The sequence below is a fragment of the Acipenser ruthenus genome, chromosome 12 (assembly GCF_902713425.1).
Source record: "Acipenser ruthenus chromosome 12, fAciRut3.2 maternal haplotype, whole genome shotgun sequence".
In the NCBI taxonomy this organism is placed as follows: Eukaryota; Metazoa; Chordata; class Actinopteri; order Acipenseriformes; family Acipenseridae; genus Acipenser; species Acipenser ruthenus.
This window is the reverse complement of record NC_081200.1, coordinates 1,616,444-1,638,024: the sequence shown is the minus strand read 5'-3', so window position 1 is coordinate 1,638,024 and position 21,581 is coordinate 1,616,444. Positions and strand designations below refer to the sequence as shown.

The 21,581-nt window shown below is 45.1% G+C and overlaps 2 protein-coding genes across 8 annotated transcripts; both read left to right on the top strand.

Annotated features, from left to right (window-relative positions):
• The first annotated feature begins 413 nt into the window (after positions 1-413).
• On the top strand, positions 414-6,344 carry gpank1 (G patch domain and ankyrin repeats 1). Of its 3 annotated transcripts, none has more exons than XM_034028270.3 (3): positions 414-497; positions 1,368-2,045; positions 5,236-6,344. In XM_034028270.3, the coding sequence occupies exons 2-3, from the start codon at positions 1,441-1,443 to the stop codon at positions 5,693-5,695; spliced, it is 1,065 nt and encodes a 354-aa protein (XP_033884161.1). In that variant the 5' UTR covers positions 414-497; positions 1,368-1,440; the 3' UTR covers positions 5,696-6,344. The 3 variants fall into 3 exon arrangements, with proteins under 3 accessions (XP_033884161.1, XP_033884162.1, XP_033884164.1); XM_034028271.3 differs by having other exon boundaries at positions 446-502; XM_034028273.3 differs by lacking the exon at positions 414-497 and adding an exon at positions 531-1,261.
• A 139-nt stretch (positions 6,345-6,483) lies between these two features.
• Positions 6,484-21,518, top strand: LOC117416838 (probable cation-transporting ATPase 13A4). Of its 5 annotated transcripts, none has more exons than XM_059034284.1 (30): positions 6,484-7,526; positions 9,860-10,033; positions 10,359-10,508; positions 10,697-10,767; positions 10,871-10,951; positions 11,172-11,241; positions 11,680-11,814; positions 12,087-12,159; positions 12,243-12,374; positions 12,519-12,689; positions 13,004-13,161; positions 13,254-13,442; positions 13,670-13,731; positions 13,836-13,986; positions 14,136-14,204; positions 14,470-14,626; positions 14,868-14,979; positions 15,279-15,403; positions 15,510-15,670; positions 16,032-16,142; positions 16,240-16,319; positions 16,437-16,479; positions 17,833-17,942; positions 18,064-18,160; positions 18,312-18,384; positions 18,739-18,913; positions 19,172-19,368; positions 19,704-19,732; positions 19,842-19,922; positions 20,533-21,518. In XM_059034284.1, the coding sequence occupies exons 1-30, from the start codon at positions 7,458-7,460 to the stop codon at positions 20,731-20,733; spliced, it is 3,507 nt and encodes a 1,168-aa protein (XP_058890267.1). In that variant the 5' UTR covers positions 6,484-7,457; the 3' UTR covers positions 20,734-21,518. The 5 variants fall into 5 exon arrangements, with proteins under 5 accessions (XP_058890267.1, XP_033884147.3, XP_058890269.1 ...); XM_034028256.3 differs by having other exon boundaries at positions 19,644-19,732; XM_059034286.1 differs by lacking the exon at positions 20,533-21,518 and adding an exon at positions 20,271-20,512.
• The last annotated feature ends 63 nt before the right edge of the window (positions 21,519-21,581 follow it).

Here is a 21,581-nt window from a genome sequence, read left to right as displayed (position 1 = left end):
CAGGGACAAGGTTGTGTGTATAAATAGTTTATATTGTGTTTTATTCTGTTTCATATGGAATATTCCTGAAAAATATTGTTTTGAAAATAGAGAACATTTGTGGAATTGATAGCAGTACAATGCTGAATTTTGGATGCAGTGTCTTTATCAAGTTTCACTCAATATACCAGAACTACAGAAGGTACTGCTTGTAAATATAATGAAATTATAGTAAAATGTCTGAACTTTTGTCTGACAGAATACTGTATTGTTTATTTATCTTAATGTAAAGAAGTAAAGTGCAGCAAAATATTAATTATCACGACTTGGTATTTCATTAATAGTATATACCTTGTTAAATTGTATGAAAGTTGAATACACTATCGTTTTCAAAGCAGGCAGAGTAAACTTGTGCAGTAATTATTCAACCTTTACTGTAGCGCGTCCCCGCCATTTTTCAATAAGAGTCGGGGACGCGCAGTGACGGGCATTTCAACATGGCGCCTGTGTGGCAACGGGTAGGGTCCGTTTACATTTTAATATCTATTAAAACAAGAACTTGTGTAATTTTTGAGGTTGTAAGTAGATAATAGAATCAGTTATAATGTGTTAGCGTGTGAAACGTACCTTCGTTTGTAAACTGAGGTGGATTTTGGAGTCGGTGTGAGTTGAGGCCTGTAATTCTGTGACCATTGGGTTTGTCGGCTTGTAAATGTTATTGTTGTGGGTACCGTGCTGACGGTGTTTAACATGTGAAGTTTGGGATATTCAATTAAATATTGTATGGCGTTGTTGTATAAATACGTTTTAAAATGTTTGTTATGTAAATTATCTAGCACAGTGGCAGATTCGTGACTGAGTTTTGTCACTGTATTTGCTTTGTTCAAAATGGATACGCGAGCGTCAGAAGCGTGGTTATGATTTGCGTTCCTTCTCTTGCCAGCAGTGTGCTGCTTGTAATATTCATTGAAGGGTTCTTAAATCAAGTTGCAAATGACGTCATTTAAAATGAACCCTTGTTGTTGTTTGTTTTATTGATTATAAATGTCATCTTAATAATGTAGGTCAGATTAATCATTGTCCATCAGCAGCAAAGCCAGGGCCAGCATTCCAATGCATGACACTTGGGACGAGTTAATTGTGTTTCTCTGGCTGGCAGGGAGCAGGATGGTGCGAAAAGACAACTTTACAGCAAAGTGTACACGGAATTGAGTTTACCAATGTGACAAGAAAAAGCATGGTGAACAGTTTGAAATAGGTCAAAGTGAATCATTCTAAGAGGGTAAGATCAAATGATGATGCTGGTGTTTAGAATGAGCAGTTACAATTATAAGAACGTTTTTATAATATTTGTTTAAGTCTTTCATGTTTGTTTTGTTTTTTAACAGCTGAAAACCAGCAAGACTGCAGTACAGTGTTTTCATTGATAAAGGCTTGACGTGGTCTCAAGAGGCTGTCGCCATGAATCGGCTGATAACATTCACACGCGCACAGGAGAAGGCAGACCGCTGGCTGAGCAGAGAGAGGGATGAGAGAAAGGATGGGAGTGTGGAGGGGAGCAGGCTGAGTGGAGAGGAGGCGAAACACTTCTACGAGACTCTGCTGCAGACTGCGGAGGAGAAGGCAGCAGGGCCCAGTAGCTGCAGCGCCACCCAGAGGAAAGCCAGGCCAGGCAAGAGAAAGAGGAGAGAGGAACCCAGGCAGCACTCAAGCACAGCCAACAGAGTGCACCCTGCTGGGGGCCAGGCCGCAGAACGAAACGGGCACCAGATTCTCAAGTGTGCTCAGAATGGGGACTTGAAGAGCCTGAGTGGGCTAGTGGAGAAACAGGGCTGTGATGTGAACTTCCGGGACAGTTATTACTGGACTGCCATGATGTGTGCCGCCTATGCAGGGCACTGCCAGGTGGTGCAGTACCTTCTCCAGCAGGGGGCAGCCTGGGTGGGCGTGGTTGAGACGCAGGGGCGTGATGCCATGGACCTGGCAGAGGAAGCGGGGCACACCGAGGTGGTGAGAGTGCTGCAGGACTTCAGAGCGATATCGGAGGAGCAGACAGCAAACCGCAGGTGAGGCTCGGCACACACAAAATAAAAACCTTTGCCGTTTTTATTAAGGGGTGTTTACAGCTAATTAAACAGTTCCCAAAATCATGCATGTGTTGTACTTCTATTCGCTATGTATGTGTCACAAGAACAGTTTTGAAAGAAGCAAACATGTTATTAATTGTACCCTCATAGTTAATAGAAGCTCTCAGTTCGCATGGCTTGTGCTTCCAAGGTCACTTGACCTCAGCAACCGTGTAACGGCGTCAATCTCTAGGGTGCCAGTTTTGTTTTGATAAATGTTCCTGTTTACACCTCCAACAAAGTACACTAGCCTTGCTCGCCACTGGGGTAACTTGCTGCCCTTTATATACCCTTTCTTTATTACCACCATAGGTCTGGCGCCCTTCAAACTCTGATTGAGCAGCCAGATCCTTCTCAATTTGTCTTCCTAACTGCACAAGCTCCTCTACTGTATTAACTCTACCTCTCAAATGACTAACATATTTAGGATTCATATTCTTTAACCTGAGTTTTACAACCTCCGTCTCTTGAATTGAAGATTTCCACCTTCTACACAAAGCACGAAAACTATATGCATAATTCTGTACCGATTCTGTTGATCCCTGCACTCGAGTTTTCACTCGCTCCTCCAATTCATCTTCATAATCATCTGAAAGAAATGCAGACATAAACTTCTCCTTGAAATCTGCCCAGCTAATAACTTGCTCTCTAGCAATCTCCCACCAATCACGGGCTATGCCATGTTAAACATTGCCTACTGTGGCCAGTATTTCATAATCAGACATAGGACACAGGGCAAGAAAATCACTACATTTGGCTAAATATTTCACAGGATCACTTTCATCATGCACTCTTCCAAAGGACGGAAAATTAATTTTAACAGGCAACTTAGCTGCTGTTACGCCAGTTTCTCCTCTCACTTGTGCACTACTTTCCAATGACAAACCAGCACCACCTTTCTTATGGTTTGCATCCAAAACACTCACACGTTTTGTTAAGATTTCAGAACACTCTTCCAATTGCTTCACTTCCTGTACTGTCCGACAAACCAACAAATCCCGTTCATCTGCCACACGATTCTCAAGCTTATCCTGCGTTTGCAAATTTAAAATCATTTCCTTCACACCTTCTATGTTAGCCCTACATTCTTCCCATAAATGCTTAATTACACCATTGAGACTTTTAGTGACAGCATCAGACAACTCATTCACTGATGTTTCAATAACACATGGTATATATTGCTTTAAACCTTCAATGCTTTCAATAATAAACCCTTGCTCCTGTTTAAGATCAACCAATTCTTTTTCCATAGATAGTTGTTTTCTTGAGTTTTCCTGCACAATGGTTTGCAATTCATTTACCATCTGTCTACTTATTTCCACTGACTGCGCCAACACCCGTATATCTAGATCTCCTGATCGTAAACCCAACGGTGTAGGCAATGGCCTTAAAGGAGGATATTCTTGAGGCGAACAAACACCCTCAGTTTCAAAATCTAGCAAGGACATATCAGCTGCAGGCATTAACTAATCATCACTCAATTCAAAAACATTAGCCATTTTTTCCCCCTCTAAAACAATCGCCCAATTATCAACTCCAATTAATTATATCCCAATTAGTCCAGTACTAATTAGCTCTGTCCCATCTGGGGTGCCACTTATGTAACGGCGTCAAGCTCTAGGGTGCCAGATAGTAATAAATGTCCTATCAAATTATTTAACTTAACCACATTACCAGGACCAGAAAACCCATCATCCTATTCAAGTCCTATATAGTGAACCAGAGTAAAAGGGGACTATTAATTAATTGAATAACCAAACAAGTTGCTTATGAGGTAAAATATATATATATTTAGATGGCTCCAGCTTTAAGTCCATTTACCCATAATAATGAAACCAAATTACAAAAACAAAATAAAAAACCAAGTTTTACAGAATAAAGAAACAAAACATGTACAGAACAAAATATTAATTAACCAAACATAAAAAAAAAATAACAGTTAATTGCTATGGTAGTAACAAACAGTACAAGACAATGAAAAGCTTTTCATCCCTATTGGAAACCTGCTTTAAATATGGTCCTTCCAAGAGACAAACTTAACTTTACCATTGTGTTACCAAAGACACCTCTTAGTAATCAACGCCAGTGGTTGCGGGAATATACCCTCACGAGCCAATTTACACTATTAAACTGCAAGCCGGGTTTCAATAGTCTCAGCGAACACACACAACGCAATATACATACCCAACAATTAATCAACAAAGCAAAAGTTAATTAACAATTTACTAAAATAAAATACAGAAACAAAAAAAACACCAGTATACTATAAAGGAATATTTAAAATTATGTACTGGTTAAAACAAAATAAATAAATAGGGGAAAAATAATAAAGTAAGGAAAATAACACACAAGTCTGTAATACACAAGGATTGGCGGTAATACTATAGCAGTTCTGATAGACAGAGTAATGTTCATTTAATATGCTTCAAGTCAGTTATGTTCGAGTTATTTTCTCTTCCTTACAGGGACTGTATTGGATATTTAACCAGTCACAGAAATGTCAATTTCCCTTTAGCAATCGAAACAACGATGCGGGAATCCTTTCAATGACTTAAAACCAAACTACCCAATTTCAAAGCTGTTAGTTAACCTTGTTTGTTCATCTGGCCTCCGGCACGTAGTTTGTTCCAAATACTTGGCAAGTAGTTTAGTTAACGTTTTCCTCATGCAGCCGCTGATAATATAGAAAACTTTTTTCCTTTCAAATTGTTTTCATTCGAACACACCATCAGTCACAGCCCTCAGCTCCAAACTTCCTGATGACATCACACAATGCCTTCCATCCCAGACTGCATAGCAAACAGGAACCGCCAACCTCCATACAGCACCCATAGTGACCTCCAGCGAGCCTCCTCAACAAGCTAATTGTTCAGCTTTTATACGCAATTGGTTCTCTTTTAAACGTACAGTATCGATATGTCGTGTTTGCCACAACCACTTATTAGCTTGCTTCTTCCAGACTAACATTCTTTCACCACAATGACATTGCTGTGGTCAAATGACCTATGAAGTAAAGCAGACTACTTATTAACACATTCTTTACTAAATGATTGAATGGACCGTGCAGAGCAGTAAGTAGTGTTGATGAGTAACAGTGCGGCGGTCGTGACTCGGTGTGTTTGTTTTGCAGGCGTTCAGCCACAGTGAAGAGGTGGTGTGCCGTGTGTCAGATGGAGTACAGCGAGGACAGTGTGGAGCAACACGAGAGGTCAACTGTGCATCTGTTCAGCCAAGGCAGCACGCCTGCACCCACCTACTACTGCCTGCCAGAGAACAACGTGGGCTTCCGACTGATGGTGCGAGAAGGCTGGGACCCTGAATCCGGGCTGGGGCCTGCTGGGAAGGGCCGCAAGTTCCCAGTGAAGACGGTCCTGAAGCGAGATCAGAAGGGGCTGGGCTTCCAGACCGACCTGAAAGCCAAGGTGACTCACTTCAGCGCTCGAGACACGCAGGCTGTGGAGAGAGCCCCGGGAGGCAAGGCAGGGCGCACAGAGAGGGTGGCCACGGTCAGCAAGAAGGAGGAGAGGAGGAGGGAGGAGAGAGAGAAAGACTGGGAGAGAGACCTCCGCACCTACATGAATCTGAACTGAATCCAGGCTGGCATGCATCTGCATCTGAACTCTGCTTGGCACACCTATGGACCACATGCACTGAATTTTCATATTGAAGGGCACAAGGTGCGCAAAAATGACATTTGTACATTTATACTGGGGATGTGTACAGTGGTGGGTGGGATTTCTTCTTCATTTCTCGATTTCTGCACAATACCTTATGAGCCCTAATGTTGTGATTTTTCTTATGAACATATTCTTGAAACCTGTGCAGAACAGTATGTACAGAGAGAATCTATTTTTCAACCTTAACCCAATAAAAAAAAAAAAAAAAAAAAAACATGTACCTCCATTCATGAATGTTTCACATAACTTTCACACAATGTGCAATGTGTCAAGCTGTTATTTTTGTTATATTACCTATTCAAGTAATGTGCTATTTCCTCAGTTTCGGTATGAATCTTAGTGGTACATTTTGTTTTAAATGAAGATGAATTATGATCAGTTACTTTAGACAATTTACCTTCCAGCTACACTTTGTTCAGATTTTGTTCCACTTGAATTGAACAGAGTGGAAACCTAATATCTTTGCGTTCCGCCTGGAGTTCAGCTTCTGTTGCTCCAGAGCATTGTACCAATTCTGAATCTTTTTTTTCTCTCGGGTGTTATAATGGCATCACTAGTGATATCCAGTAACCTGAATGCTTCAAAACCTTTTTCTAGTATTGGTCATTATCAAACAAAAGCTTTTTTTTTTTTTTTTTTCAGGAACAGGCTTCACCTGATACGAGTACGGTCTAAAAACTATTGAAAACACACATTCTTGGGACAAACCATTCATTGTACTGTGTTCTCAATGCACTGCATTCCTTGGGATGCGTGCTTTTAATTATGATGTTGCTATTGGAAGTAGATGGCTCTTATTTCTGTTTACAGCAATACAGCCAGGGAAATGGTTCCACAAATGCTTCACCAGACACACTAAAGCAATGAGTTCTGCTTTCAGCATGAGCTTTACGGTTGGTTTCACAGACCCCATTAGCACTTACCTAAAGTAACATCGCTCAGGGATCCGTGCTAATCGGGGTCTGTGAAACCAGCCATTTTATTGTTCTCAAGTGCTTTTTGGAAATCTAATAAGTGTTTGTTATTGTTAGGGTTTTCATAACTGCCCACAGATTAGTGTTAAAAAAAATCAATTAAAAAAAAAAGGTAAGTTATGTAGTTTAACTGTAGATTGAGTAATATAACCAATCCAATGTATACATTTGTAAAAAAATATTTAAAAAATAATAAATTTGCGGAAAACAATAACGTTGTGTATTGTTTTGGGTTAAATGAAAATTAATCCAGTAAATACTTTTAAGTGAATTAAAAGTATAACACATTTCCATTATGTAACCAACCATCTTTGAGGATATTAACCCAGAACAGCCAGCGAGGCCCAACAGTAGATACACACTAGCTGAGGAATAAGTAATAAGTAAGCTTCACCTTGCTGTTTTATGCCCTGCCCCCATTGCATACTTGTCCAGATTACCAAAGTTTATTGTGCCAGTGCAAGGTTTGTGGCTGTTAATGTGTTGCTTCACATAAGGAGCTTTAAAGCGCTGTGATCAGGTGAAATATTGCCGGTTCTGTGTTCTTCGCTTTGTCTGCACCTGGGCGGCATCTTTTTAACTCCGCACCCAAAGCCAATTCTGCACAGCACCTGCGCCCGGTATTGAGTGTGCAGCCAGATCGGGTGCGTCAAGTTTTACTCGGCGAGAAGTTTTTATATGTTTTATAAAGAAGCTGAAAAATGCCACCAAAAACTGACTATATTGAAGGACATCGGCAGTTAATAAACAAAGGCGAAGAAAACGAAATGGTAAGAATTTGAATGAATGCATCAGTTACCACGTCTTAGCAACGTTTTAACAGATGTATTTACTTTTTATTTTTACTTTTTTGTTCTTTTAATTGGTAGGGTTGTGGAAAAGTAATATTTTGGCTGATAATTGCTTTTTGAAATACAGTACAAGCTCCTGAAAATGTTATCTTTTAAAAGTTTCATGTTTTTTTTTTTTTTTTTTTATAAGAGTAGATTTGCCAGCAGCAGAAGACTGGTGTTTGTTAATGAACTAGAGTCGTTTTCATCTGTCACGTTTAAATAATGAAATTCGCGGTTCTGAGTGTGCACTATACACTGTTAAAATGAGAAATTACAGAAGAAACTGTTTTTTTTTTTTTTTTAAAAACAGCAGACTTTTTTCATCATAAATGTTATAAAAGAAAGTTTACAAACGAGAGGAGGCCATTCGGCCCATCTTGCTCGTTTGGTTGTTAGTATTGATACAAAACCACCGGCACTGCGGTGCTGGCTATAGGCTTCGATATCCTCTTCAGACGAGAAGTGAAAAATGTAACATAAACAAAGTACATTTTACAAGTGATAAAATAACAATTCTAAACGCAAAATGCAATTACTAAGACATCCTAGGCGACATCCTTGCTCCCAGAGTTTGGTAGTTTGGAACCATCCCGTTTCTTTAGTTTGAGGGCAACATGAGGCAGTTGGCGTGACAAGGGTAAACTGAGGTCGCCGGTACATCTGTGGTTAGTGGTTGCAGCAGTGGGGCAATAGGATTCAAATTGGGCATTTTAAACGGGTCTTGAAAGTTAAGAGAGCTGCATATCGACTTTTTTCTATTTATTTATTTTTTTAATCAACATATAACTGAAAGATTTGCATATCAATTACACACGCAAAATAAAAAAAACAGTTATGCAAGCAAACAGCGTTGAAGAGTCGATGAAGACTGCATTTGAAAATACATCCAGTCACTTCAAGGTGATTCAGAAATTGCTTAAGCACAAGCTATTGAAAAGCCTCACTGAAATGAGTCAGCACATTCTGCCAGTCCTGGCAGTGCGCCCCCTCCTTGGGAGACCCTGCTCTCCAGGACCAGCTGTTACTCCGACTCAAATGATTCAGACAGCTTTTGAAAAGTTTTACAAATCTGTTAACTACTAATAAGAAACCAGGACTTATTTTGAATTGCAAATGTATTTTGCCACAAATGAAATATTTACTAATGGTTTAATGGAACAACTGTAGCATAGGTTGTATATCAGCAGACATTAACTTGTGTATTTCAACATTCATATGTTTTCCATGTGTATTAATTCCCAAGTTATATATAATTAAATTATTTATTTAAGTGACAGTAATAATGACACTTTTTGCGTTTGGCAGCAAACAGAAAGCATGTGTTAAACACAGACCAGCCTAATCTGTTCGTGAACTTTCAGCCTAATCTGTTTAACAGTTGCTGTGGGAACCAGAATATATATTAAAAAAAAAATCAAACATATAACACAAAGGGGTTGAAATGGATTTGGCATGCAGCCTAGCCCACTGAGAATTTAATAAAATAAGGCTTTATTTATTTATTTATTTATTTATTTATTTATTTATTATCAGAATACAGATTGTCCTTTGGGATGTCAATATAGGGCATCCTTGGAGGTAGTAATAGTTACAGTACAAAGTGATTCACTGTACAAGCACAGCATTCAAAATGCAATACCAACACACACACACACACAGTCCACTGCTGCCCAGTGGAATCCATTAAGAGAACACACACAGTGGTGTATTTCGTAAGGCACACCACTTGCTTCCGCTTTTGTTCTGAACTTGCCGTTCAATTGTGATCTGCTTATGGATACGACAAGCTTGCTTCAACAGAAAGTGTTGCAATTCTTGCTAGTTTTATAACTTTAAAATGATTGCATTCCTTTCTGAAAAATAGCTTCATGTAACAAGTGCAGATGCTTATGGAGCAAGTTGCAGATATTCAGTTCTGTATCCATCCCTTCGGATAACTAATACTGTGTCAGTGCACACAAGCGGCAGTCAAGGTTTGGCTAAGCTTCTCTTATTGAGAGCTGCATACCCACTGTGTAGGCTTTCACTGTGCTGCTCCCAAACATACTGAATGTAAAGCTGATAGAATGAGAAGAGCCATCAATCAGAACTTCAGATTTGTGCTTCAAACACTTCTTAATGCACACCCCAGCACGCTAATCTTTTCCAAACACTGCCTTGTATCTAGAACCAGTACCGCCTTTCCCTTTGCCATCTCTCAGCTGTGTTGGAAATGTTTCAGGCCTGCTCGTGATTATAGGTTCTTCTTAAATCGTAATCTCTTGTCGCAGGAAGTGTTTGGCTATAAAACGCAGAGCTGCCGCCAGGCCCTGTGCATTATGGGAGGCTTGCTGACCTGCGGCTTCCTGTTCCTGCTGCTGTACTGGAAGCCTGAGTGGAACGTGTGGACCAACTGCGCCCCCTGCTGTTTGGAGCAGGCTGACGTGGTGCTGCTCCGAACCACTGTGAGTCTCTCTGAGTGAAGGGAATGAAACTGTACACCTGGAATCAGCATGTTAGCTTGTCCTGTACACCGCTCTTCCTGTCCCCTCTGCCTGTGTGGGATTTGAAAACCCCAGAGTTCACAGTAGAACTGTTCTCCATTCTGCATTATCTGCATCTTCTTCTTTTGGATGATAGTAATACCAGATACCAGATAACCTCTTGCTAATGTATTGCATCTGTTATTCTTTGTAATGTACAGTACTGAAAGTCATTAGAAAGTAGAAGTCTTCTCGTGGGTGTTATAGACTAGGTGTCCCCTTCTAGTTTCTGTGCTGCATCTTACAGGATGATTTTCGAAGCTACAGGCGTAAGGCAGTGCTGTGGGTGAGCCTGGCTGCTGGGAGCCGTGAGGGGTCAGGAGGTCACAGTGAGGCCCCTATTCTGTCTGCCCAGATGCATCTCCTCAAAAAAACCATTGTGACCCCCGAGCTAAAGGTGAGGCTGGATCACAAGGGCAGCAACGTAAAGAACGAGAAGCTTTACTCCTACAGATTCAAGTTAGCGGGAGCTCGGTTATATTGTGTTGTGATGGGCTTACTTTTTTTCATTTTTTGTAGGTGATTCTGTAAAGTTCAGTAAGTGCTGTAACGATAAAAAAAAAAAAACCTGTTTTGTTTCCGCAGTTTCGCTTTATCCAGGTTCAGATGGTGAAGTATATCTGGGACCTGACAGGCAAACAGTTTGTCAGAGTGCAGTAGGTGGCGGTTTTGAGATTTTCTTGTGTTCTGTATATTGGGAGCTGTGCTTGAGGGCTGTGTCTCTGACAGGTAATTCCCCCCTTTCTCTCTCTCACGTAGGGGGCTAGATGACAGCTTGTCCGGCCGGGACATCCACTCCTTGTTTGGGGAGGGGTTGTCACAAGAGGAGCAGGAGGTCAGGTGGGTTGAGATCATATCAATAATGTCACAACATTAGACTTATAATACTACAAGAAGATTTGAATAGCAAAGTAAGAGGGCTACTTGTGCTCTGTTCAGGCTGGCAGCAGGCCTGGTGAACGGTGTTTAATTCTTCAATTCATACAGTGCTTTTTCTTTATTCTCTTTACACTGTGAAGCTGCTGAAGCACACAGTAACCAGGAGGCTTTCTGTTTACAGGCGGATAATTGTGGGGCCCAACACCATTGATATTGACATGCCACCCATCTGGAAGCTGCTGTTTAAAGAGGTGAGAGAAAACAAAAACTGGGCCTCTTGGAATTATTTTGTGTATTGATTCTGTATTGATGAGTTTGTATGAACCTGTAGAGGCAGTGTGTCGATTCTGAGTTTGTATGAACCTGTAGAGGCAGTGTGTCGATTCTGAGTTTGTATGAACCTGTAGAGGCAGTGTGTCGATTCTGAGTTTGTATGAACCTGTAGAGGCAGTGTGTCGATTCTGAGTTTGTATGAACCTGTAGAGGCAGTTGTTAAAGCTGTATGAATATGTGTTTACGTTTTCTCACGGTCATTTCCAATTTTAAAATGGCTTATTGTGTTACCCAGTCAGAACCATCGTGCATCCTCTCTTTTCTTCAACAGCACTAGGGTATCACAGTGGCCTGTTTGAATCCATTCCTACTGTACACCTTGCCATGTAAAGTGACCCTGGCTCCTCTCCACACAGGTGCTGAACCCGTTCTATGTGTTCCAGGTGTTCTCTGTGATCCTGTGGTTCACGGAGCAGTATGCCGAGTACGCCCTCACTATTGTAATCATGTCTTTCGTCTCCTTAGCGCTGTCTGTGTACCATGTGAGGCAGGTGAGTCACAAAACACGGCCGTGGGAAAATAACATGTTGTTTGAAGTAACTACTTCCCTTCAACTTTACAAAATAAAAAGGCAAGATAAATGTACAGATCAGCAAAAACGAATGCGGAACTCCCCTACAGCCTCTAAGTGTGAAATGTCTCCCTCCAGTGGTTGTTTTGTGTAGTGACCAGTCAATTCCTATTAGAATGTGTAGCTCACTGTGGTTCTGTGTTCCTGAGCAGGTCTGTGTGAATGCTGACTGTGTCCTGCTTCATTCCACAGCAATCTCTGAAGCTGCACGGCCTGGTTGCCTCTCACAACAACACGCTCGTCACTGTCTGCCGGAAGGATGGAGGTCTCTTTCCCTTTTTTTTATTTTAACATTGCTGCGTGGGGTTTGCGAGTTCAGGAAAGCTGATGTGCGTTGTCTCTTCACAGGCTGGGAGGAGGTGCTGTCCAGTCAGCTCGTACCCGGGGACATGTTCCAGATCTCAGGGAGCAAACAGATTGTGCCGTGCGACGCCATTCTGCTGTCAGGGGGCTGTGTCGTCAACGAGAGCATGCTGACAGGTGAGAGACATTGACAGATCTGCACTGACAGGTGAGAGACATTGACAGATCTGCACTGACAGGTGAGAGGCATTGACAGGCCCACACTGACCGGCAACACTGCCAGGTGCGAGGCACTGACAGGTCTCTCTGTGTCTGTTCCAGGGGAGAGTATCCCGGTGGTGAAGTTGGCCCTGTCTCAGCTGGAGAGCCCAGGCCCCTGGATGTGCGGCGGCCCTGACAGTTATAAGCGGCACATCCTGTTCTGTGGGACTCAGGTGATCCAGACCAGGGCGGATGAGCAGGGAGTGGTCAGAGCAGTGGTGCTGCAGACCGGTCAGTTTCCACAAGGCTCTTCTGTCTCTTGTCCAGCTGATACTGTCCCCTGTCTCTCATGATTTCTGTAAAACGATCTAGATTATAAAACTTGCAGAGGTATCCTCCCAGGTAATCTGCAATCTTCAAACTGTCAGTGCAACAGCAGCAAGAAACACTTTAAACATATAAGCCGTTATCTGTCTTGTGCACACAATGTAACATGTGAGGAATGCAGTTTCCAGTGTGGAGCAGCCCCTCTGTTTGTTAACCTGCCTCCTATCTATCACAGCGGGCCTGTCCGGTTGGTAAGGTTTCTGTTGCCTGTCCCGCAGGGTTCAACACTGCCAAGGGAGAGTTGGTGCGCTCCATCATGTACCCCAAACCCACCGACTTCAAACTGTACCGGGACGCCTCCCAATTCCTCATGTTCCTGATCAGCACCGCGCTCCTTGGGATGGTCTACTCCTTGTGTGTGTGGAGCCTCAACGGGGTGAGTGTGGGAGATCTTGTAGAACGCTAGATCTGTATAACTGAATGCCTGTGTGTGTGAGAGTACCCTCGCCCCCTCTCTCACCCTGGCAGGAGCCTGCAGGCCAGGTGATCAGTAAGGCTCTGGATGTGATCACCATCGCGGTGCCCCCCGCCCTGCCCGCTGCCCTGACAGTGGGGATTCTCTACGCTCAGAGGCGGCTGAGCCACAGCGGCGTGTTCTGTATCAGCCCCAAGAGGATCAACATGTGCGGACAGATGAACCTTGTGTGCTTTGACAAGGTAGGTGGGTGCCGGCGTAGAGAGGGCAGGGTAAAGAACTGCCTGTAATAATATCAAGGCAACCCTGCCTCTGCTGTTCCATTGCTTTGCTAGATTTTGTTCCAGCTAGATCCTTAATGGATAATTAAGAAGGGTTTGGACAAAGCTAGTGCAGTGCGCTTGGAATGGAAGAGACAAAGCTGCCGGTCCCTGATCTTGGGTTGTCTCTCTCTCTCTGTGTCGTTCAGACAGGCACTCTCACGGAGGATGGACTGGATCTGTGGGGTCTCAGCTTGGCAAAGGGCAGCAGGTATAGAGATGCATTGACTATACGTTGAGTGCGGGGAGGACTGCTAGCTTGGGTTAGGGTTAGGGTCCGGGGTCTCTCCCTCTCTCACGCGCTCTCCGTTGCAGTTTTGCTCCGGTGTTCCAGTTCAGCCCTGGCGTTGTCCTCCCCTGGGGTCCCAGCTTCGTTGCCATGGTGACCTGTCACTCCCTGATCCTCATTGACGGGGTGCCGCAGGGGGACCCTCTTGAGCTCAAGATGTTCGAGGCGACGGGCTGGGTAAGCAGGCGCTATGCAGCAGGCTATAAAAACTCCAGCAGCAACTGAACGGAAGCATTTTATCATACCATAAGGGTCGGCTACATGTTCCTTTCCAATCTCAGGAGTGCATTGCTCTGTATTAAGAGGCCTGTGGGCTCCCCTCACAGGTGGTGGATGAAGATGCTGAGAGAGGGACCCAGAGCGTGCTGATGAAGCCCGGACCCCAAGCCAACAAGGTGAGCCACACAGTGCTGTTCAGTTACTGTGCTCAATTGTTTTTACTGCATTTTATATGACAACGCGAAAAAAACTATTCAATAACTAAACAAACCCAGAAAGACAACTGTGAGAAGTGGATTGTAGCATGCACAAAGAACAAAGGAATACATCAAAACCACAGTGGGGATTTAGTAAGGGCTGTGTGTGATGAAGCGTCCGCTGTGTTGCTATGCAGTGTAGCAGTGTTGCTACGCAGTGCAGTGATTCGGACCCCCTTTCCAGGCTCCAGTGGCTGGGGTCCTGGTGCTGCAGCAGTTCCCCTTCTCCTCAGGCCTGCAGAGGATGTCTGTGGTGACCCAAGAGCTTGGCAGTGACAAGCTGGTGGTGTACCTGAAGGGGGCGCCAGAGAGAGTGGCCAGTCTGTGCAGACCGGAGACAGGTAAGAGAGTGAGGGAGATTGAGAGAAGACAGGAGGAGAGGATGTGTTAGAGTGGGGGAAGAAGGGTTAAGAAGAGGAAGGAGGGAGTTGATGTACCTTACGTTTACCAGAGTGGACATATTTTTTTATTTATTTCGACTTGCAACCGCAGAAGAGCCGGCTGACAGAAGACTATAGGACTTGAAACGCTTGTAATATCTGCAAACCCAAGCTCTCTGCTCTCCCCCCTCTCCCCCTCCAGTCCCTGCCTCCTTCCCTGCCCACCTCTCTCTCTACACACAGCAGGGCTTTCGGGTCATTGGCATGGCGTACAGGTCACTGGGGCCAGTGGGGGACCTCTCCAGCATATCCAGGTGAGCAATACACCCTGGGACTATGTGGAACCCTGGTGGCTGAGAAGGGTAGGATGGAACTCAAAGCAATAAAGCAAATAGCTGTGGCATTTCTAAGCCACTGGCATCATATTGATTAGCAGAAGTAAAAGTATTGATTGGAGCTGCATGAGGATGATTGTTGTTGATTGAGTGTTTAGCCTTATCTTATGTTCACATATGCTGTTGGAAATCATGTTGGAACCTCACAGGACTCCTAGGTCCCAATGACCATTCAGGACTGGACAGGTTACGATTCGTAAGGGGCTCTGTGTTTGCAGGGAGGCTGTGGAGTCAGAGCTGACCTTCCTGGGCCTGCTGATCCTGGAGAACCGACCCAAACCAGAGACCAGACCGGTCCTGCAGGAGCTGAGCAGCGCACGCATCCGCAGCGTCATGGTGACAGGTAGGGGCTGAGGCACACAGGAGTGGCTGCACAGTGCACCGCATATTCTGGCATTATTATCAGATCAGTGTGGAAAGCAAGTCAGGTTCTGCGGCTCTGTCTGCAGGCGATAATCTGGAGACGGCAGTGACTGTCGCTAACAATTCTGGAATGGTTCAGAAGACAAGTCGAGTTATCCAGGTGGAGGCAGCCCCGCCCTCGGGGTCAAACCCCACCTCTGTGACCTGGATACTCCTGGAGGAGCTCAAACACAACTGCAGCACCATTGTGAGTCTGGGAGGGGGAGAAGGAGGAGGAGGGGAAGGGGGAGGGTGGAGGAGGGAGGGGGAGAGGGAGGGGGAGGGGAAGGTGTGGAGGAGGGGAAGGGGGAGGGAGGCGGTGGAGGAGGGAGGGGGAGGGGAAGGTGTGGAGGAGGGAGGGAGGGAGGAGGAGGCAAAGGGGAGGAGGAGGAAGAGGAGGGGGAGGAGGAGGAAGAGGAGGAGGAAGGGGAAGGGGAAGGGGAAGGGGAAGGGGAAGGGGGAGGGGGAAGGGGAGGGAGGGGAGGGGGAGGGGAGTGACGGATGTAAGGGAGAGACTGACGCAGCTTGTTATCCTGTGTCATTGCTTCTTTTACGTGTGTGTGCCTCAGGACTCCTGTGTTATTACGGAGCTGGATCAGAACTGTAGTGATTACCATTTCGTCATGACGGGGAAAACCTACGATGCGATCCTGCGACACTTCCACAGCCTGCTGCCCAAGGTAGGCGTGCCAGACAATCCTGGATCTTCAAAAACATCTTGTTCTTCTGACATGCAGTGCAGATCACCCAGCTCTCCCTCACCTGTCTCTGTCTCAGCTGCTGCTCAATGGCACGGTGTTCGCTCGCATGTCTCCTGGACAGAAGACCAGCCTGGTGGAGGAGTTCCAGAGACTTGAGTAAGTGTCAGTAATTGCACAGATCTCTACGGTGGTTATGAAGATGACTAACTGAGCGTGATATTGGTCTGTTGCTGCGGCGCTGGAGAGTTGATGGTTGTCTGTGATCCTCTGCAGGTTCGTTGTGGGGATGTGCGGCGATGGGGCCAACGATTGCGGGGTGAGTGAACTGAGCAATGTACTGGGAGAGGAACCCTTGAGCCACAGATAATTTTCAAGAGCATATGCAGGGATAGCGGGATCAGACACTATGAGGATGATATATTGCTTTGCTTTGAACACCGGCTGTGTTTGGACTGACCAGGGAACAACCATGGAGAACTTCCCTCAAATTAAAATGACATGTCATTGAAATCCACTGAATCTGCATCCATTATTTTAAAGATACCAGTTAAAAAATAGAAGTCATTTAGATTGAGATGTCATTCCTTATATACCGTATTTCTTTGACTTTAAGACGCCCTTGAATTTAAGACGCAGCCCAAATTTCCCACCCTATCAAATAAAGATACAATTACAAAGGTGCATTTGCTCATATAAGAAAATGACGTATGGAGGCAGTTTGCAGTCGTCTGCTATCACATAGAGCATTACTGTTATGCGCTGCTTCTCATTTCCAGTCTGCTGTCACACAGAGCATTACAGTTATGAGCTGCTTCTCATTTCCAGTTGTGATTACTCACACATGTTTTTCTCCCTTTTTTGTGAACTGTGGTATTGCTTGGCATGTAGAAAAATACAGGAGGTCTAACGCTAAACAATAAAATTGAAAAAGCTTATCTTGGAATTCCTCAGGAAGCTAATGATGCTTTGTGACAGGCAGGACCCTGTCGCTGGTTCAGCTGCGCTGCTGCTGTGATAAACAGGAAGGCTTGCCTGGAGCTGAGCTGATCGGGAGGTCCTGATTGGCTGGGGGGCGTGCCCGGGGAGCTGAGCTGATCGGGAGGTCCTGATTGGCTGGGGGGCGTGCCCGGGGAGCTGAGCTGATCGGGAGGTTCTGATTGGCTGGGGGGCGTGCCCGGGGAGCTGAGCTGATCGGGAGGTCCTGATTGGCTGGGGGGCGTACCCAGGGAGCCTGCGCCTGTTTAAGAACTCAGCAGCGCCAGTTCGAGGTTACTGCCCCACGGCCACAGCTACACAGGCAGGCGCTGAGAGAAAGCTTGCTTTGTTTACATCAAGGAGGAGAGTGTCCGCTCTGCAGCATAACTACAACAGAACCCTTCAACTGCCAGTCAGTCACATTGCTGTTTGTGTACTCTGGCTGTCACATCTTTTGTTTGCGATTTTAATACACGCATCACTATACTGTACTCAAATTTAAGATGCAGGCCATTTTTGAGAACAAAAAATGGATTTAAAAAGTGCTTCTTAAATTCCAAGGAATACGGTAGTGTAGTTTTAAAGTAGCGCCCAATATTTGCAGAATTAGGCAGCATTCCCCCTCAAGATGTTATTTAAAATGTTAGTTGCACACTCTTCTAGGGGCATTATGATACCATATTGCTCTTCACAGGCCCTGAAAATGGCCCATGCTGGGATCTCGCTATCAGAACAGGATGCGTCGGTGGCATCCCCATTTACCTCCAAAGTCCCCAACATCGAGTGTGTGCCCCTGCTCATCAGGTGAGTCACTACTCTGAGAGGGCAGGGAGACACAGTTTGGCACTTTCAGTGCTAGCTTCCTGTAAATGTATCTCTTCCACTGGCCCTCTATTGATAGACCGTGTCTCTGTTTGTGTTGCAGAGAAGGCCGTGCAGCCCTGGTCACCTCGTACTGTATGTTCAAATACATGGCTCTGTACAGCATGATCCAGTACCTGGGTGTGCTGCTGCTGTACTGGGTGAGCCTTCCCATACCCTGCTCCCAAACCACTGCCTGTGCAGTCTTCTTTCCATGCAGCTCTGCCCTGACTGGTAACCAGCAATAGCGGCTGGAGCTTGAGATGTTGGTTTGGAGGTGACCCCCATTTTTTCTCCTTTGTTTTTTTGCAGCAACTAAACAGCTTTGGAAATTACCAGTTTCTGTTTGAAGATCTCGCCATTAACACAGTAATTGGATTCACAAGTAAGTGAAGGGAGGGGGGCATCTCTCCATCCTTTCATCTTCCATTCTTTTATCCCTCCATCCATCCAGTCTTTATTGAGCAACTCCCTGGCAAGGCAGAATCCAGACAACACGACAATCTCAGAGTGAAAACACTGATTCGTTCATTCACTCGTCCATTAATACTGCATCTTCAGAAGGTTTGTTTTCTCCCATGCCAGAATAAGTGTACCAGAGTTATGGCATTCCAGAGTGGCAACTCAAACAGCCACCCCACCTTGGCTGGATTCAAAGAGACTTCTTATCTCATAGTCAGTGAGCCACCCTGCCCCATTCCCAAACACCGACTACCTCTCCCTTTTGTCTTTGTTCCAGTGAATCTGAACCATGCCCACCCCAAGCTGGCGCCCCGGTGGCCCCCTGCCCAGCTCATGTCACCTCCGATGCTGCTGTCCGTGGTGCTGAATGTCATCCTCAGCCTGGCTCTGCAAACAGCTGGCTTCCTCGCGGTGCAGCAGCAGGCCTGGTACCTGCCCAATGATATCTACAGGTGAGGATGCACGAATACTGACCTGCGGGTGTACCGGTGAGGGGTGGAGATTGTATCTATATTGAACCCTTCCCATTCCCTCTGTCGTGTCATCCATGGAATGTAAGCAACTGATTTTACCAAGGTGGCTGCTGAAGTGTGATGATGCAAACTCTTTCCTCCCTGATCCTGCTGGATCTCTGAAAGCAGCCAGGATGTTTTATACAGAAAAAGGAAAGGGTGAAAGGTGTTGACTGAGATCAGTGTCTGTTCCCTCAGTGCCTGCGCCCCTGGGAATGCCAGCTCCAGTGCAGGGAATGGGACTCACAACTCCACCCTCAGCGTTCCCGTGCCGGACCCCGGGTTCAAGAGCTATGAGAACACCACCGTCTGGCTGCTGTCCCTCTTCAGCTGCATCACAGTGGCCTTCATCTTCTCCAGGGGGAAGCCCTTCCGCAAGGCAATCTACACCAACTGTGAGTGTCAAGAACCTCTCACCCTGACCAGCCCTGCGCTTAACCCACCCTGTGTGTTCAGCTGCAGCTCTGTGGCTTTAACCTGTGGGATTAAGCCTTTCCCATCTATACAGTACATTGAATAGCCCTAATCCTAACCCTAACCCAAACCCTTAACCTGCCTTTGTGGTGCTCATCCCTTCCAGAACGCAATACACAGCCCCTGCGAGTGCCCTGACCCTGACCATAACGCAGACTCACCCTGCTATCTGTTTGTGTGATGTCGCCCCCTGTAGATCTCTTTGTGTTGGTGCTGCTGTCTCAGTTAGCCGTCTGTCTCTTCTTCCTCTTCGCAGACGTCCCCGGGCTCTATCAGTTCATGGACGTGAGTATAGTTTATAGCTGCACCACAGCTTGCAGCATGTATGTGTAGATTACGAATTTTCAGGGTATTAAAACAGTGTGAATCAATCTCTCTCTCTCTCTCTGCTCAGTTGGTGTGCACCCCGACCGCGTGGCGACTTCACATCCTGGTCATGCTGCTTGTCTACTTTGTTGTTGCTTTGGCAATCGAGGTGAGTGTGTGAGGCTTGCTGCCTCTAGTGTCTTGCACGTTCTCAGGGATTCCTTCAGTGAGAACGTGGCTCTGTGGCTGTGTAGTCTGTGTGTCTTGGTCTTTATTGGCATGACATGTAGCAAATGGACAGAAATATGTTATACGTACGTGTGTGTGTGTGTGTGTGTGTGTGTGTGTATAGGCTAATTTCTGCTAATTTCTTCTTCTCATCCCCTTTCATCAAGAAACCTTGAGAGGATATTTCCAAGAGAATATTTCTCTCAGATTTCCCTGCATATTATACTCTCCCAAGCTGTGACTGTGCAGTCTGTGTGTCTGTCTGTCTCACAGTCTCCGTCTCTCTCAGGAGTTCATCATTGAGAACAGGACCCTGTTGCTGTGTAGTCTGTCTGTGTGTCTGTCTGTCTGTGTGTCTGTCTCAGTCTCTCCGTCTCTCTCAGGAGTTCATCATTGAGAACAGGGCCCTGTGGCTGTGTAGTCTGTGTGTGTGTGTGTGTGTATCACAGTCTCCGTCTCTCTCAGGAGTTCATCATTGAGAACAGGGCCCTGTGGCTGTGTAGTCTGTGTGTGTGTGTGTGTGTGTGTATCACAGTCTCCGTTTCTCTCAGGAGTTCATCATTGAGAACAGGACCCTGTGGCGGTGGCTGAGGCGCTGTGCGGGGGTGCAGTCTCAAAGCTGCTACAGGAAGCTGCAGAGAGTGCTGGAGAAAGAGGCAGGCTGGCCCCCCCTCTCAGGCACACAGTACGCCGGGTGCAGCATGGCCTTTGACAACACGGCCTTTGAGGAGCACAGGGAAACTGGACACTGACATGCACTGCAGCACCAGTGCATGTCAGTGTCCAGTTTCAGATCAGCACCTCGCACGCAGTTAATGCAGTGGCAGTGTGACATGTATTGTATCTGTTTGTAAATACATTCTTTTGCACAAAAGAAGAACCAGCTTCCTAACATTCGGGGGCAATTTCCATACCCGTGCAGTGAATATAAAACACATGATTTAGGTAATTCTATTCAGACACTGGGCAATGTTAAATCAAGCAGTCGCCTCAGCACTCCCTCTTAGATTTAGGTGAACTATGCATTACAGCTGGACACGGGTACATATGAAGGACTAGTATCAGTCTAGTGCAGTCGATTGTTTCTCTTTGTAAAACAGCAGTAAAATTGTTTAGTTTTCCTGTATGTTCTGTGTGCAATTCTACTTGCAACTCCCCTACAAAATAAAACTTGATTAGAACTGAGAAATGTCTCCCTATACAGTGTGTGTGAGAGAGAGAGAGAGAGAGAGAGGTCATCAAAAGTTTGCATACCCCAATGTGTGGAAAAATACATATGCTGGGGATTTAAACTGTTGAAGACAACTTTGTTGTCAACACTTTGTGCTTAAGCATTTGTTTATTTCTTTCTAAATAAAACCCGATTTCTACCTGAATATTTATTCTTTCTTGGTTATATATAAAAAAAATCCAACAGATTTTTTCATTAAATAATTCTACCCGATTTTTAAAAAAGTACTCACCTGAATTTGGAAAAAAATTTCACCCGAAAATCAGACGCCCTAGGTATCAGTTATACTTTTTACAATTCATAGCAATATCTGAAAATCACAATGTTCCAATAAGTCTTTTTGATTAAAAAAATAAAATAAAAACCACT

What these genes read in the sequence shown, in the direction of transcription:
- gpank1 (XM_034028270.3), top strand. Translation starts at nt 1,441, where the DNA reads ATGAATCGGCTGATAACATTCACACGCGCACAGGAGAAGGCAGACCGC. An exon ending in GAGCAGACAGCAAACCGCAG is followed by an intron (nt 2,046 to 5,235) that starts GTGAGGCTCGGC and finishes TTTGTTTTGCAG; the next exon opens with GCGTTCAGCCACAGTGAAGA.
- LOC117416838 (XM_034028256.3), top strand. Translation starts at nt 7,458, where the DNA reads ATGCCACCAAAAACTGACTATATTGAAGGACATCGGCAGTTAATAAAC. An exon ending in AGCTTGGCAAAGGGCAGCAG is followed by an intron (nt 13,732 to 13,835) that starts GTATAGAGATGC and finishes TCTCCGTTGCAG; the next exon opens with TTTTGCTCCGGTGTTCCAGT. An exon ending in CTGCCCAATGATATCTACAG is followed by an intron (nt 18,914 to 19,171) that starts GTGAGGATGCAC and finishes CTGTTCCCTCAG; the next exon opens with TGCCTGCGCCCCTGGGAATG.